The sequence below is a fragment of the Amyelois transitella genome, chromosome 27, assembly GCF_032362555.1.
Source record: "Amyelois transitella isolate CPQ chromosome 27, ilAmyTran1.1, whole genome shotgun sequence".
Lineage (NCBI taxonomy): Eukaryota > Metazoa > Arthropoda > Insecta > Lepidoptera > Pyralidae > Amyelois > Amyelois transitella.
Window position 1 is genome coordinate 5734993 of NC_083530.1, and position 13386 is coordinate 5748378.

General features: G+C 38.4%; 1 protein-coding gene across 1 annotated transcript; it reads left to right on the plus strand.

The window, feature by feature from the left end:
* Positions 1–3754: 3754 nt before the first annotated feature.
* LOC106130380 (uncharacterized) lies at positions 3755–12874 on the plus strand. Its single transcript, XM_013329214.2, has 7 exons — positions 3755–3877; positions 4718–4831; positions 5751–5975; positions 6397–7487; positions 9537–9624; positions 10140–10222; positions 12284–12874. The coding sequence occupies exons 1-7, from the start codon at positions 3800–3802 to the stop codon at positions 12351–12353; spliced, it is 1749 nt and encodes a 582-aa protein (XP_013184668.2). The 5' UTR covers positions 3755–3799; the 3' UTR covers positions 12354–12874.
* Positions 12875–13386: the final 512 nt, after the last annotated feature.

The following is a 13386-nucleotide window of genomic DNA, read 5'->3' on the forward strand; positions in this document are numbered from 1 at the left end:
CTGTCACTATTTGAATCTCAATTCTATCATCAAGCCAAATAGCTGAACGTGGCCATTCAGTCTTTTCAAGACTGTTGGCTCTGTCTACCCCGCAAGGGATATATACGTGACCATATATATGTATGTAAAGTTTTGAGTAAGTAAATAAATACCATCACGACTCACCTAATCCAGGATCTATGGCCAAGAGCTTGCTCCGGGCTCCTCTCCAGAGTGGTGAGGATGCAATCGGGACTTTTGCCTTGAAGAAGAAGACATACCATCACGCCTGTCTCCCATTGGGACAGGCAGAGAATATGGATTGTACTAGACTTTTTGTATAGTAGGTAACTATTTATTTCAGTAAGTTAAAGGTAACAATCGCCGTGACCAAAACGCGATTGTCATATTTATAATCCACCTGTCATCCATCTCAATTCCATCATAAAGCCATACAGCTGAACGTAGCCTTTCAGTTTTTTCAAGACTGCTGGCTCTGCCTACCCCGGAAGGGATATAGACATGTAACACTTTCCTTCATATCTCTATATACCACTCCATATCTTTCCAATGGATGTCGTAACAGGTGACTCAGAGAAAGGCTAATAAACTTAGGATTCTTCTAGTAGGCGACGGGCTAACAAACCTGTCACTAGTTAAATCTCAATTCTATCATTTGGCGATACAGCTGAACGTGGCCTTTCAGTCTTTTCAACTGTGGGTTCTGTCCACGCCGCAAGGGATAGAGACGTATGTATGTATGTAGATAAACATTTTAATAATTGTCCAACGCTCATGACTTGCGCCAAGCAAGTGGGGGTCAAGTTATTTTCACTTAAGATTCGATTCCCGTCGAGGTCGACACCGGCGCGTGCGCAGACTTCTCTCCAGGACTTTGTAAACAAGTGACTAACTCTTTTAGATCTATATCGGTTTAATTATGACTATTGGTGAATTTGAAATTAACACTAAAGATATGCGGATCATAGTATGGTCCCGAATCATAGTAATGGGGGGTGTAACTTGTAATTTATTTTTTGTTTATTTTGACAGTAGTTACAAATTATATATATCTACTACAAAATCATATAAATAAATATAATTGAATGAAATTGCTGACGTATAACAAATAGAAGGAAAAGGTACAGAAAATGTTGACCTATTAAAAATTATTTTGTATTTTTCAAAATATTTTGATCCAACTCTCACTAGATTCGCTAGGCGGAATCGAGTCGCGGCGCAACAGCTATAGTAATATAACATTACACGTGTGGCGACATCTATACGCCACAAGTCACAAAAAAAAATAAATTAAATCAAGCCACGTTATCAGTCAAAAACAGCGAAAAACTTTTTGGCTTGGCTAATAGGCCACGTTCAACTTTTTGGCTTGATGAAAGAATTGAGATTCAAATAGTGACATGCTAGCCCATCGCCTAAAAGATGAATCCCAAGTTTTTTAGCCTATCCCTTAGTCGCCTTTTACAACATCTATGATTTTTATGACACTCACTCATTCTTTTATCCGTATATTCATTTTAAAACTATATAAACGTCCAGTCATAAGTTACATCAGAATTGCATTATGATATTCACAATACCCGTTGGAAGCTATCCAAGTTTCCTAGAAAAGGTAATTGTAAGGTTTTGTAACAGTGGGTAAGGCAGCTGAATGTAACAAATCTCTTCGAATTATTAGTGATTGAGTGAACTAAATAAGTTTCTATACTAATATTATAAAGCTGAAGAGTTTGTTTGTTTTAACGCGCTAATCTCAGGAACTAGGTTCGAATTGAAAAATTAGTTTTGTGTTGAATAGAGCATTTATCGAGGAAGGCTTTAAGCTATATAACATCACGCTGCAACTATTAGGAGCGAAGAAATAATGGAAAATGTGAAAAAAAAACGGGGAAAATTATTCATCCTTGAGGGCTTCAATGATGCCCAAAATAACTCAACATGGACGAAGTCGCGGGCACAGCTAGTGTAAAGATACTTGAGTGTGGCATTATCTATACTTAATTTTATTTAAAGGGCATTCAGATTAACATGATGAGGTCATGGTGGAGCTGGCTGGAGGTTCCTGGTGGACTTACTTTCTAGCACCGATATCATAGAACACAATGTATTACTACGTTACATTACACGTAACATTTTAATAATAGATATATTATTTTTGTGCCGCGAAAAGATAAAGAACAATAAAAACTCTCAAAAGAATGATAGGCCACATTGAGCTATTTGGCTTAATGATAGAATTGAAATTCCAATAGTGACAGGTTGCTAGCCCGTCGCCTAAAAGAAGAATCCCAAGTTTATAAGCATATCCCTTAGTCACCTTTTACGACATCCATGGGAACGAGATGGAGTGCCCCCATTGTTTTTTATATTGGTGCCAGGAACCACTGTAGTAACTGCCTGTAGAACATCTCAATTAGGTATTTGAGAAACAGGTACCAAACAAGCAAAAAGTATAATTTTATATCTTTACAAGACCTTCTATCTTGTAAAAACCTATGAGTATGTTTTTTAAACAGAATGCAACTATTTGGCGCGCAACTTTTTGCCTAGAAGCCGACATAATAAGGGCATGTTTACAATACTATTTGGCATTTTAATTAATTTTGTCGAAATGAGAACGTAACAGACACTTTGGTGCCATTTGAACGTGCCTCAAATAACTAAAGGGTCATTTATAGACCTTAAGAACAGTAGATTTGCCATCGCGTCAGTAAAAACCTTTTTGGACCGTAACACCGACAAAGTTAACTTACAACTATTGTCAATATTTATAGTTTCTATTTCTATTGAAATAAGGACTGATTTGAATTTTTGGGGTGGCTATAGGCACTGATGTTGTCATGGAATATATAAAGAACAGACCACGTTCTCGTAATGATTGTAATAAATATGTTTGAATTAATTATTGTTATTGTATTATATTCAGGGTATATGTGAAGATGTTGAAGAAAATGCTGCAGTGCAGTTTGTTACCGCTTCTTCGGCACTGACGCCTTGGAAGCGGCAGTAAACTTAGTTTTAAGAAATTTATTTGACGTCAACCAAACGTTTTGACAATTATTAAGCGATATGAAGTATCCTATAATAGTGAATGAAAATTTTGAATTTGAATTTGAATTTTGGTATTAAAATATGGTTGTTATCCCTTAAATCTTTATATTGTCTCTCAATAACCTAACCTAACACGTCACAGTGGCGCCCAACATGTAATTTTTAGCGCGGATTCATTTTAAACTACACAATTTTAGAGCTTGGTTTACCATATGTGGTTTCATTCATTACATATATACATACATAAAATCACGCTTCTTTCCCGGAGGGGTAGGCAGAGATTGCCTCTTTTCACTTGCCACGATCTCTGCACACGTCCTTCGCTTCATCCACATTCATAACTCTCTTCATGCAAGCTCGGCGGTTTCGGGTACTCTTGACCTGACCCTTTACCAGGACGTCCTTAATTTGATCAAGATACGTATTATTTTATTCATTAGTACTTAAAGAATGTATTATATTCCTTGGGAGTTGTCCAATAGCAAAGAGTTCTGTGCAAAAGAGAATTTATATTGTACCTACCTTTTACCACCATCAATTCATGGCTTAACTTTCCTGTAATCCTTGCTGAATCGAAAGAAGGAGTGCGCTGATTTCGCGTTTTCTTTCTTCACCCTTTCACTTTTTAAAAAATCAACTGTCAAAACTTTGGCAGACAAATTTTATATTTTGAAAATCTAGCTCGGCTATACATCTATAGTCGCTTGATTTTACGTCATTGGTAAGGTCGATTTTGCATGCGTCTTGAATGATAAATATACGTACAATTGTCTATAAAACCCCGGCGCACGCGCAGACGTACAAACGAAAGTGTTCGAAAATGAAGGTGATTACACGTTTTTTGTGTTATTGTTTTGTGATTCCATTTTTAGAAACTTGTCACTATCTGTAATCTCAATTCCATCATTACGCCATCCATCTGAACGTTGCCTTAGTCTTGTTTTTAAAGAGGCTCTGTCTATCCCGCTCATGTGATGTTTCGTGTTTTGTGTGTGACCTGTGGATTTAGTGAAGATCTGTCCAATGGATTTACAAAAAAATTCCAGTGGGTATTCGGCAAATGTGATGTCGTAAGGAGCGACTAAAGGAAAAAAAGGACTAATATCTAGTATACTTAATATCTTTACATATAACAATAAACATCGGTATCGGAAATAACAATACACAAAATATATAAAAATCAATATACTTAGTGAAGATTACATACATATTAATCCTTTTCAAATCATGATGACTACCACATGCATAATGCAAATCTGTACTCGCGCCATTGTCTCGTGCCAGAAAACCGCCAAAAACGGGACATCACGACGAGAAGGCGAGAAGAATGTGTGAACCTGATCCACACTCACGCTTCTCGTAGTTTTCCCGCGAGAATCTCGCGGGAATGTGGAGCGGGCTTTAGAAATAATAAGAGAAACCCGACAAATTTGGATAATGGTTACACGTTAGCATTAATAAACCTTTTGGATTCAGTATATTGGAGATTCGTTGCGGGTGGTAACTATTCTAGATTAATATACTGATTTTCAGACATTGTCACAAATAGTTCTGTGATGTAGGAAACCAGTCTTTTCAAGACTGTTGGCTCTGTTTACTCCGTATAGGATAGAAACGTGATTATATGTTAATTTTTGAATTGATTAAATATTCTGTCCATTTGCAGGTTTTGATAGCTGTTCTTCCCCTGATCTTGGGCGTGGTGGCGGAGGCGCCTTACCCCCCGAGTGGGTTCCGACCTAGCGGACCTGCTTTTGAGTTACCTCAGAAACAAACTCAGGTAGGTTCATTCTTCTTTTAGGCGACGGGCTAGCTACCTGTTACTAATCTAAATCCATTGTAAGGTCATCTAGATAAGGATGGCTTTCGCGTCTATATAGTGACTATTGTCTCTGTCTACTCCGTTAGGGATGAGGGTGTAAGCGGGTACCCAGCAGATCTGCCACAGATACAAACTCGGGAACGTCATTCTTCTTTTAGGCGATGGGCTAGCTACCTGTTACTAATCTAAATCCATAATAAGGTCATCTAGATAAGGATGGCTTTCGCGTCTATATAGTGACTATTGTCTCTGACTACTCCGTGAGGGGTTAGGGTGTATCCAAGCGGGTACCCAGCAGATCTGCCACAGAAACAAACTCGGGAACGTCATTCTTCTTTTTGGCGATTTGCTAGCAACTTACCACTATCTGGTTCTCAATTCCATCTATAAGCCATCCAACTGAATGTGGCCGTCGAGTTCTGTGACCATAGACTCTTCTTCTTCCTATAGTCCTGGTTGCATCCTCACCATACTGGAGAGTAGCCCGGGGTAAGCCTTTGACCATGGATCCTGGATTGGGTGACTCAGGTTTTCTTGTCGCAACCATTGCAGGGGAACCTAAACCGTATTGGATCGATCATGGTTACACATCAATTTGCCTATGTGCAGGTTTTCCCACGATATTTTCCCTCACCCTAAGAGCATCGGTAACTATTAAAACTAATGTATATAACTTAGAAAATAGTCATTGGCCATGGTGGGATTCGAACCTATGCCTTTTTGTGCCACTCGCATTTTAAACAGGCATCTTACCAATTCGACCACCGACGCTCTGGGAATGATAAAAATGACTGAGATAGAGTAAATTCTTTCATGAATGGGATCAATAATCGATATACTTTTCTAACGGGCAATAAAATATTCGATTTTCTTTCAGAACACCCAGCAACAGCAGTACCTCCCACCCGTGGACCCTCGCAGGCCCTCAACCCCCGACAATGCGTACGGCCCACCTGAAGAGGACGACGTCTCCGTCCAGGGTTTGCCCACCCAGGAGCAACTGCCCATCTTCCAGCCGTCTCCAATCAATGGACAGCAGTATGTGGGACCAGCTCTGCAGAGGGATCTGAAGAATTTGGATGATAGTTACAGGCAACAACAGGTTGAACATCTTTAAGTGTATTCAAATTGTTTCTCTGTGCTGTGTCAAGATCTTAGTTATTCCTGCTTTAGTGATGATCTAGATACAAATGATTTGCGATGATTTAGACGACTTTTTATGCCAAGTGCTTAAACTTGTTTTGCTTTTTATTTATCTTTCCATCACGAATTTCTGATTGCATTCTCAACAGCTACTTATAAATCATGTGATGATGTTGTCAGTAGAAATAAACGTGTTTTAAAAAGGTTTGGCAAAGCCCTAACAGTCGGCTGTTTGCCAAACATCAATCTGCTTCGGGAATTTCAAACTTTGTACAAAAGATTACATATATTGTATTACACAATTTTTTTATTTTCACGTTTATTTGCCGTATTAAAAAAGAAATACTGCACTCTGACGCTCATCCCTTTTCTTTTTTTAGTATCAACAACAACAGGAGAAATATAGAGAATACGAAAGGCAAAGACAATTGGAAGCTCAAGCCAACAATGACAGGCCTAACCCAGTAGCTCCCAGACAATTTGGACGGACTACACCTCGGCCCGAAACTTCTACAACCCAAAGATCTGATGAAGATAGAACAATCACTTCAACAACAGAAACTATCGACTTAAACGAAGGAGAAACTCTTGATGATGACTCAAAGAATGCAAAAGTAACAGTAGAAGTATCAAAACAGAATTTGCAAGAATATCCTGGTGAATTTTACTTGAGTTCACTAGCTCAGTTGCAATTACAACCCCAGTTTGTACCATTCCAAATTAGTCAGTTAAGAGCGCCATTGATAGTTCAACCTCAATCTTCTGAGAAACAAGTGGCAGGTTATGATGCTCAAACTCATTTTGCTGCTTTGCCTTCAGTGTTAGCTCAAAGACAAGCTTTCGAACAACAACAGCAAGCTGTATATCCAGATCCAGCGTTTATAGCTAGAAATCAGCAAGAATACGCAGCTCCAGTTCAGCCTTTGAATCAGCAACCGTTCATTGCACCAGTGAATCAATATCAGCCTTTGATTCAACCCCAAGTTTCTCAAGTGCAAGCTTTCCCTCAAATCCAAGCACAGCCTGTAGTCTTCCAGCCTCAAGCTGTTAATCAAGCTCCTTACTATCCTCAACCTTCGTCCGATACGGAACAGGTTGAAGAAAAAGATGCCCAGAATCAGCCGCAATTTGTTTACCAACCTCAACCAGCTTATCAACCCCAGCCGGCTTACCAGCCACAGCCGTCCTATCAACCCCAATACCCTCAGCCACAGCTTATTCAAGGTCAACAGAATGTATATCCTCAAACTCAGTTCTACCCCAATCAAGATTTACTTCAATATCAGAACGGATTTCAACCACAATTACAGCGAGCAGAGTTTGGCCAACAGCAGCAGGCACAAGACGGGTTCCTTCAAAGTGGACTGGATTTAAACCAACAAGGCAACGGGGTCGAACAAGAAGAAAAAGAAGAGGCTGATGATGGAAACCAAGCTACTGCTACAGCGGTGGCGACGGCGTTTGGAACAAGGTAAATTTTCACATTTACGTATTCACGTCTGCAAATAGAGGCAGTAGTAAAACTTAAAGGCGACGTTTATCTGGATGACTTCATGATGGAATACAATAATTTGTAGGCCTTTTCTTTTGGTTAATTAACGAATCATTCTTTTACAGCTAATACCCATTCTATGCTTACATACATAAAATCTGCGATTCTATGCTTATCTGCGATTATCTCAATTAATCCGAAGAAATTTCAAGAATTTTCACTTCAGGCATTCGTAGCCGTGAAATCCGTAAATATTTGATAGATTTTTAGGCTTAAAGAATATTTGAATCATATTATTAGATTAATAATATGATTATAAACTTGGGATTATTTTTTAGGCGATGGGCTAGCGACCTCTCACTATTTGAATCTCAATTCTATCATCAAGCCAACAGCTGAACGTGGCATTTCAGTCTTTTTAAAACTGTTGGCTCTGTTTGCCCCGCAAGGGCTATAGACGTGACTATATGTATGTATGTATGTATTAGATAAATGTTGGAGCAATCAACGAGAAATTTTGTTATACACTATTATTGTTTTGGTATTTTGATTTTCGTTTTTTCTTCCCATAACTTACATACAATATAAAGAGTTCCTTTCATTGCATTGGCAGATTATTACTACAAATATACATTAGCCATCCCTGTATAATGTTTATCCTCTCATCTACATTTATCAGGGTACCTTTTGACTTGATCATCAGATTTGGTGACATACATGAATATATGTTATAGTCTGTTAATATCCCATGCAGGGCAGACAGGCCACTTTCAGCTGTATTATGGCTCAATGATGGAATTGAGATTCAAATAGTGATGTTTCTAGCTAATATTCCAGAAGGATTCCCAATTTATTGGCTTTTTAAAGAATTGTGCCGTGTGGTTCAAAAAAGAATAGGACCTCTCCATCTCTTTCCCATGGATGTCGTAAAAGGCGACTAAGGGATAGGCTTACAAACTTGGGATTCTTCTTTTAGGCGATGGGTTAGCAACCTGTCACTATTTGAAATCTCAATTCTATCATTAGGCCAAATAGTTGAACGTGGCCATTTAGTCTTTTCAAGACAGTTGGCTCTGTCTACCCCGCAAGCGATATAGACATATGTATGTAGGTATGTTAAAGAATTGTTAACGATTGAAAATCACATTAATATTTTGGGAACCTCGCAAAATGATCGGGATCTTGAGGAAAATGTATTTATTTATGCTCCTAATGAATATGAATCGAACCTGGATCCTTTCGCAAGCGATGCTATGGTAATGCTCGTCCTTGTCATGTAATTAGCATTAATTTATTCGTGACTTTCAATGTTACGTGGTTATTTGTAAATGTATTTTGTAAATCGAAGTGCTGTGTTATTCCCAGCACTTTATGCCCGCTCCATCTCTTTTCCATGGATGTCGTAAAAGCGACTAAAGAAAAGGCTAATAAGGATAACTAACAGGATTCAAGTGCTGTGTGGTTCCCGGTACTTAAGACTATGACCAATCCATCTCTTTCCCATGGATGTCGTTAAAGCGACTAAGGGAAAGGCAAATAAGGATAACTAACAGGTCGTTTAAGCGATGGGCTGGCAAGTTATCGCTTTTTTAATCTCAATTCAATCTTTAAGCCGTACATTTGAACGTGGTCTTTCAGTCTTCGTGAGACTGAAAGGCTCTGTCTACTCGATTAGGGATAAAGACGTGATCATATGTGGTAAAATATTTTACTTACTTACTTACAAACTCCTGATTTCAATAACTTGTTAGTTAGTTAGTTCTACATTCATTCATGTTTTTTAATGTAGTCAATGTGCGTGCATTCGTCCACGATTTAGATTTAAGAGATCTACATTTGTAAATTGACGTCCGATGAAAATGCTGCAGTGTAGTTTGTTGCGCCGCTTCTTCTACACATGCGCTTCGGAAGCGGTAGTAGTTATAATTAGATTAGTGATGTGACGTCAATGAGTGATACCTTGTATCCAATTTTGAAAATAAAACTATTCTTCTTTATTTCTATTCTATTCTGTTATGTTTCTTCTAGAACTCAACCACGTGTGCAGTACGGAGTGCCACTCCCGAGAGCGCAGGCAAACCCGGGGTATCAAACTACTACGGAAGCCTCATTTGAGGTAATGAAGTTTTGAAGACTTAATTTTAACTTTTATACACCATTAAAAATCCTTACTTACATACATATCTACATACATAAAATCACGCCTCTTTCCCGGAGGGGGAGGCAGAGACTACCTCTTTCCACTTGCCACGATCTCTGCATACTTCCTTCGCTTCATCCACATTCATAACTCTTAAAACTTATAAAGTAGCTTATATTTTATCTCATTGTTTACTCATTGTCGGATTGCTTTTTTTCATTCATCCATTGCCTTGTGGTTCCCAGCACCAATACAAAAAAAGAATAGGACCTCTCCATTTCTTTCCCACGGATGTCGTAAAAGAAAACTAAGGGATAGGTAGGCTTAGAAACTTGGGATTATTTTTTTTAGGCGATGGGCTAGCAACCTGTCACTATTTGAATCTCAATTCTATCATTAAGCCAAATAGCTGAACGTGGCCATTCAGTCTTTTCAAGACTGTTGGCTCTGTCTACCCCGCAAGGGATATAAAATTAATTTTGTTTTGTCAGGCCACAACGGCGGACGGCCCCGTGGTAGCTGAAGCAACCGCTGTGGCGAACCCAGGTGGAAGGAGAAAGAGCGCCAAACTAAGGTGAGACAAAGAGTACTTACTGCATGCATCCAGTCACGTCTATATCCCTTGCGGGGTGGATTAGAGCCCACAGTGAAAAAACTGAAATTCAAATGAATTCCATCATAAAGCGAAATAGCTGAACGTGGACTATCAGTCTTGAAAAGACTGTTGGCTCTGTCTACCCCGCAAAGGATATAGACGTGATTATAGTATGTATGTAAAAAAACTGTCAAAAGTCAAAAGACCGAAAGTGTCAGGCCAACGTGTACAAAAGGAATTCCAAATTTATAAGCTTATCCTTTAGTTATCGTTTACGATATCCATGGGAAATTTCTATCCTTACAATCACTACAAATAAAATAGATGGAATGGTTGTTTTAGGAGTCAAAGTCCTGACCTTAGTGTGCAAGTCAGGTTTTTACACGAATCGACCTGACTCAACATCTGACCTGAATCTTTGCAGGGGAACCTAAGTCATATCGCAATATGGTTTCACATCCAATTAATTCCCTGTTAGAAGACTTCATTTTTCTACTTGATCCACAGTCCCTTCACGCAAGCTCGTTAATTTAGTACATACATACATACGGTCACGTCTATATCCCTTGCGGGGTAGACAGAGCCAACAGTCTTGAAAATATTGAATGGCCACGTTCAGCTATTTGGCTTAATGATAGAATTGAGATTCAAATAGTGACAGGTTGCTAGCCCATCGCCTAAAAGAAGAATCCCAAGTTTGTAAGCCTATCCCTCAATTGCCTTTTACGACATCCATGGGAAAGAGATGGTGTGGTCCTTTACTTTTTTGTATTGGTGCCGGGAACCACACGGCACTTTATCAACACAATAGTATACTCTAGAAATTGCGTTTGCAATATAAAATAGGTCGAACTGAATAAGGAAATTAAAATTCATCTGTGTCAGACGTCAGACAATGGATCATAAATACGCAATCACACGAGTATGCCCTCCATAGCAAGTGGACATATTCGCAACTGGACATACTGTCCGGAATTAAAACATCAAAGGGTTTTCTGCAATCAATTTAGGAACATACATATGTATATGGTCACATGTATATACTTCGTGTGTTAGACAGAGCCAACAGTCTTGACAAGACTGATAGGCCACGTTCAGCTATTTGACTTAATGATAGAATTGAGATTCAAATAGTGACAGGTTCCTAGCTCATCGCCTAAAAAAAGAATCCCAAGTTTGTAAGCCTATCCCTCAGTCGCCTTTTACGACATCCATGGGATAGATATGGAGTGGTCCTATCCTTTGTTGTATTGGTGCCGGGAACCACACGGCATACGACGATTTAGGAACGTACCAATGATTAAATTGATTGCAAAACCCATTTGATGACCTTCTGTCAGAGAGCACCAAAAGTCAGGAGCTGGCAACGTTTTGGAACCGGTTTTCACCAAAGCGGAGAAAAGACCTATAACCGATGCTTTTACGGTGAAATAAAACATCGCGAGGAAACCTGCACATTCAGGCAACTGAATGTGTAACCATGATCGATCCAATACGGGTTAGGTTACCTGCAAAGGTTGCGGAGGTCAGATTACGGTTGCTTGGTTAAAAACCTGACTCACCCAATCCAGGCAAATCTGGTGTAGATTGTAAAAGCCGATCAAAGATAAGACAAATAATAGGCGATGGGTAAGCAAATCAAATCAATCTAAGCTTGATCTTTCAGTCTTTTCCTGACCCTATCTCGCCCTGTAAGGGACAAGGACTTGATATTTCTTATCTTTAGCTAAGAAAGGTACAAAAAACGAGATTCGCCCCTTTAGCCTACTAATACGCCTAAAAAGATTGTGAGTATGGCAGTATGGATGTTTGTAACTCTTTCACGCAAAAACTACTGAAACGATTACGATGAAATTTGGTATGTAGGTAGCTGAAGACCCAGAATAACATATAGGTTACTTTTTATCCCGGAGTTCCCGCGGGATTGATTCCACGCGGATGTAGTTACGGGCGGCCTCTATTATTTACATACTCACCTTTCCATTTTATTGTATGTTTGTTAATCTAATGATAGATAATATTTAACCAATTAACTTTCAGGAACAGAAGACTTCGGCCCGTTTTCACTCTGGACAAGTCTGGGCACCTTGTGTTGGCTGAACAAAATTGATTTGTAAAATTTGTAATTTATACTATTTATTTATTTAAAGTAACCTTTATATTGTTATTCTTTGCTTAACGGCGAAGTGACAAATCACTACCACTATATAGTATAAAGCAGTCGCTTCCCGCGTCTGTCCCTATGTCAGTATGTATGCTTAGATCTTTAAAACTACACAACGGATTTTGATGAAGTTCTTTAAATAGAAAGAGTGATTCAAGATGAAGTATTAAATTGCATAAATGTTACCCGTGCAAAGCAGGCTGAGTTAATTTTAAAGAAACCTGAGTTAATTTTAATTCTAATACAAACTATATCTGTATTTACCTCTTCATGTAGTTACATAACCTTCAATTTGTTGATAAAATTATCGTCTGGATTTAAGACATACCTGAAAATGTCCTGTATTGCCTGAACGTCAACGATTTGGGAGATTTAAATTTAATAGTATTTAAATGAAGTGAACTTGTTTGTTTTTAGTTCATTGCAGTCCTGATATACAAAACCTTTCTACAATACAAACTTGTTTGCTTAAGACATAAAAATAAATTCAAATGTAATATTTCCAAATATGGCATTTTTATTTCTTTGCAACGGGACTTACATTATTTCACGAGATAATTACATCACTATGGCTTCATTATCACCAAAAATATCGCATAAAGACACAGCATCACCACAACAAAATTTGTAACACTACCGATGACTACGAAATTTTCTCTGACAAAAGCGACAGGCACATTTAACAGTGATACCAGACGTTCTACTCTGCTATTTTCAACTGTTTCTTCAACAGGTGCAAATTCTGTTGATAAAGTCACAGTATCACCTTTCTCAACATCAACGTCTACAGTCGGTGGCTTCAATACCTCAAGAAAATCGTTTACAACCTTAGGCTTCTTTATTTTAAGAGGTATTTTACTCGTGCTGGGAACGAAGGTCCGTTTTGTATTCTGAATACTTAATTTCAGTAATATATTATCGATCATTTGATTTTTTACCAAATCACATTGTGCAGATTCATCAGTAGGTAAATTTATTT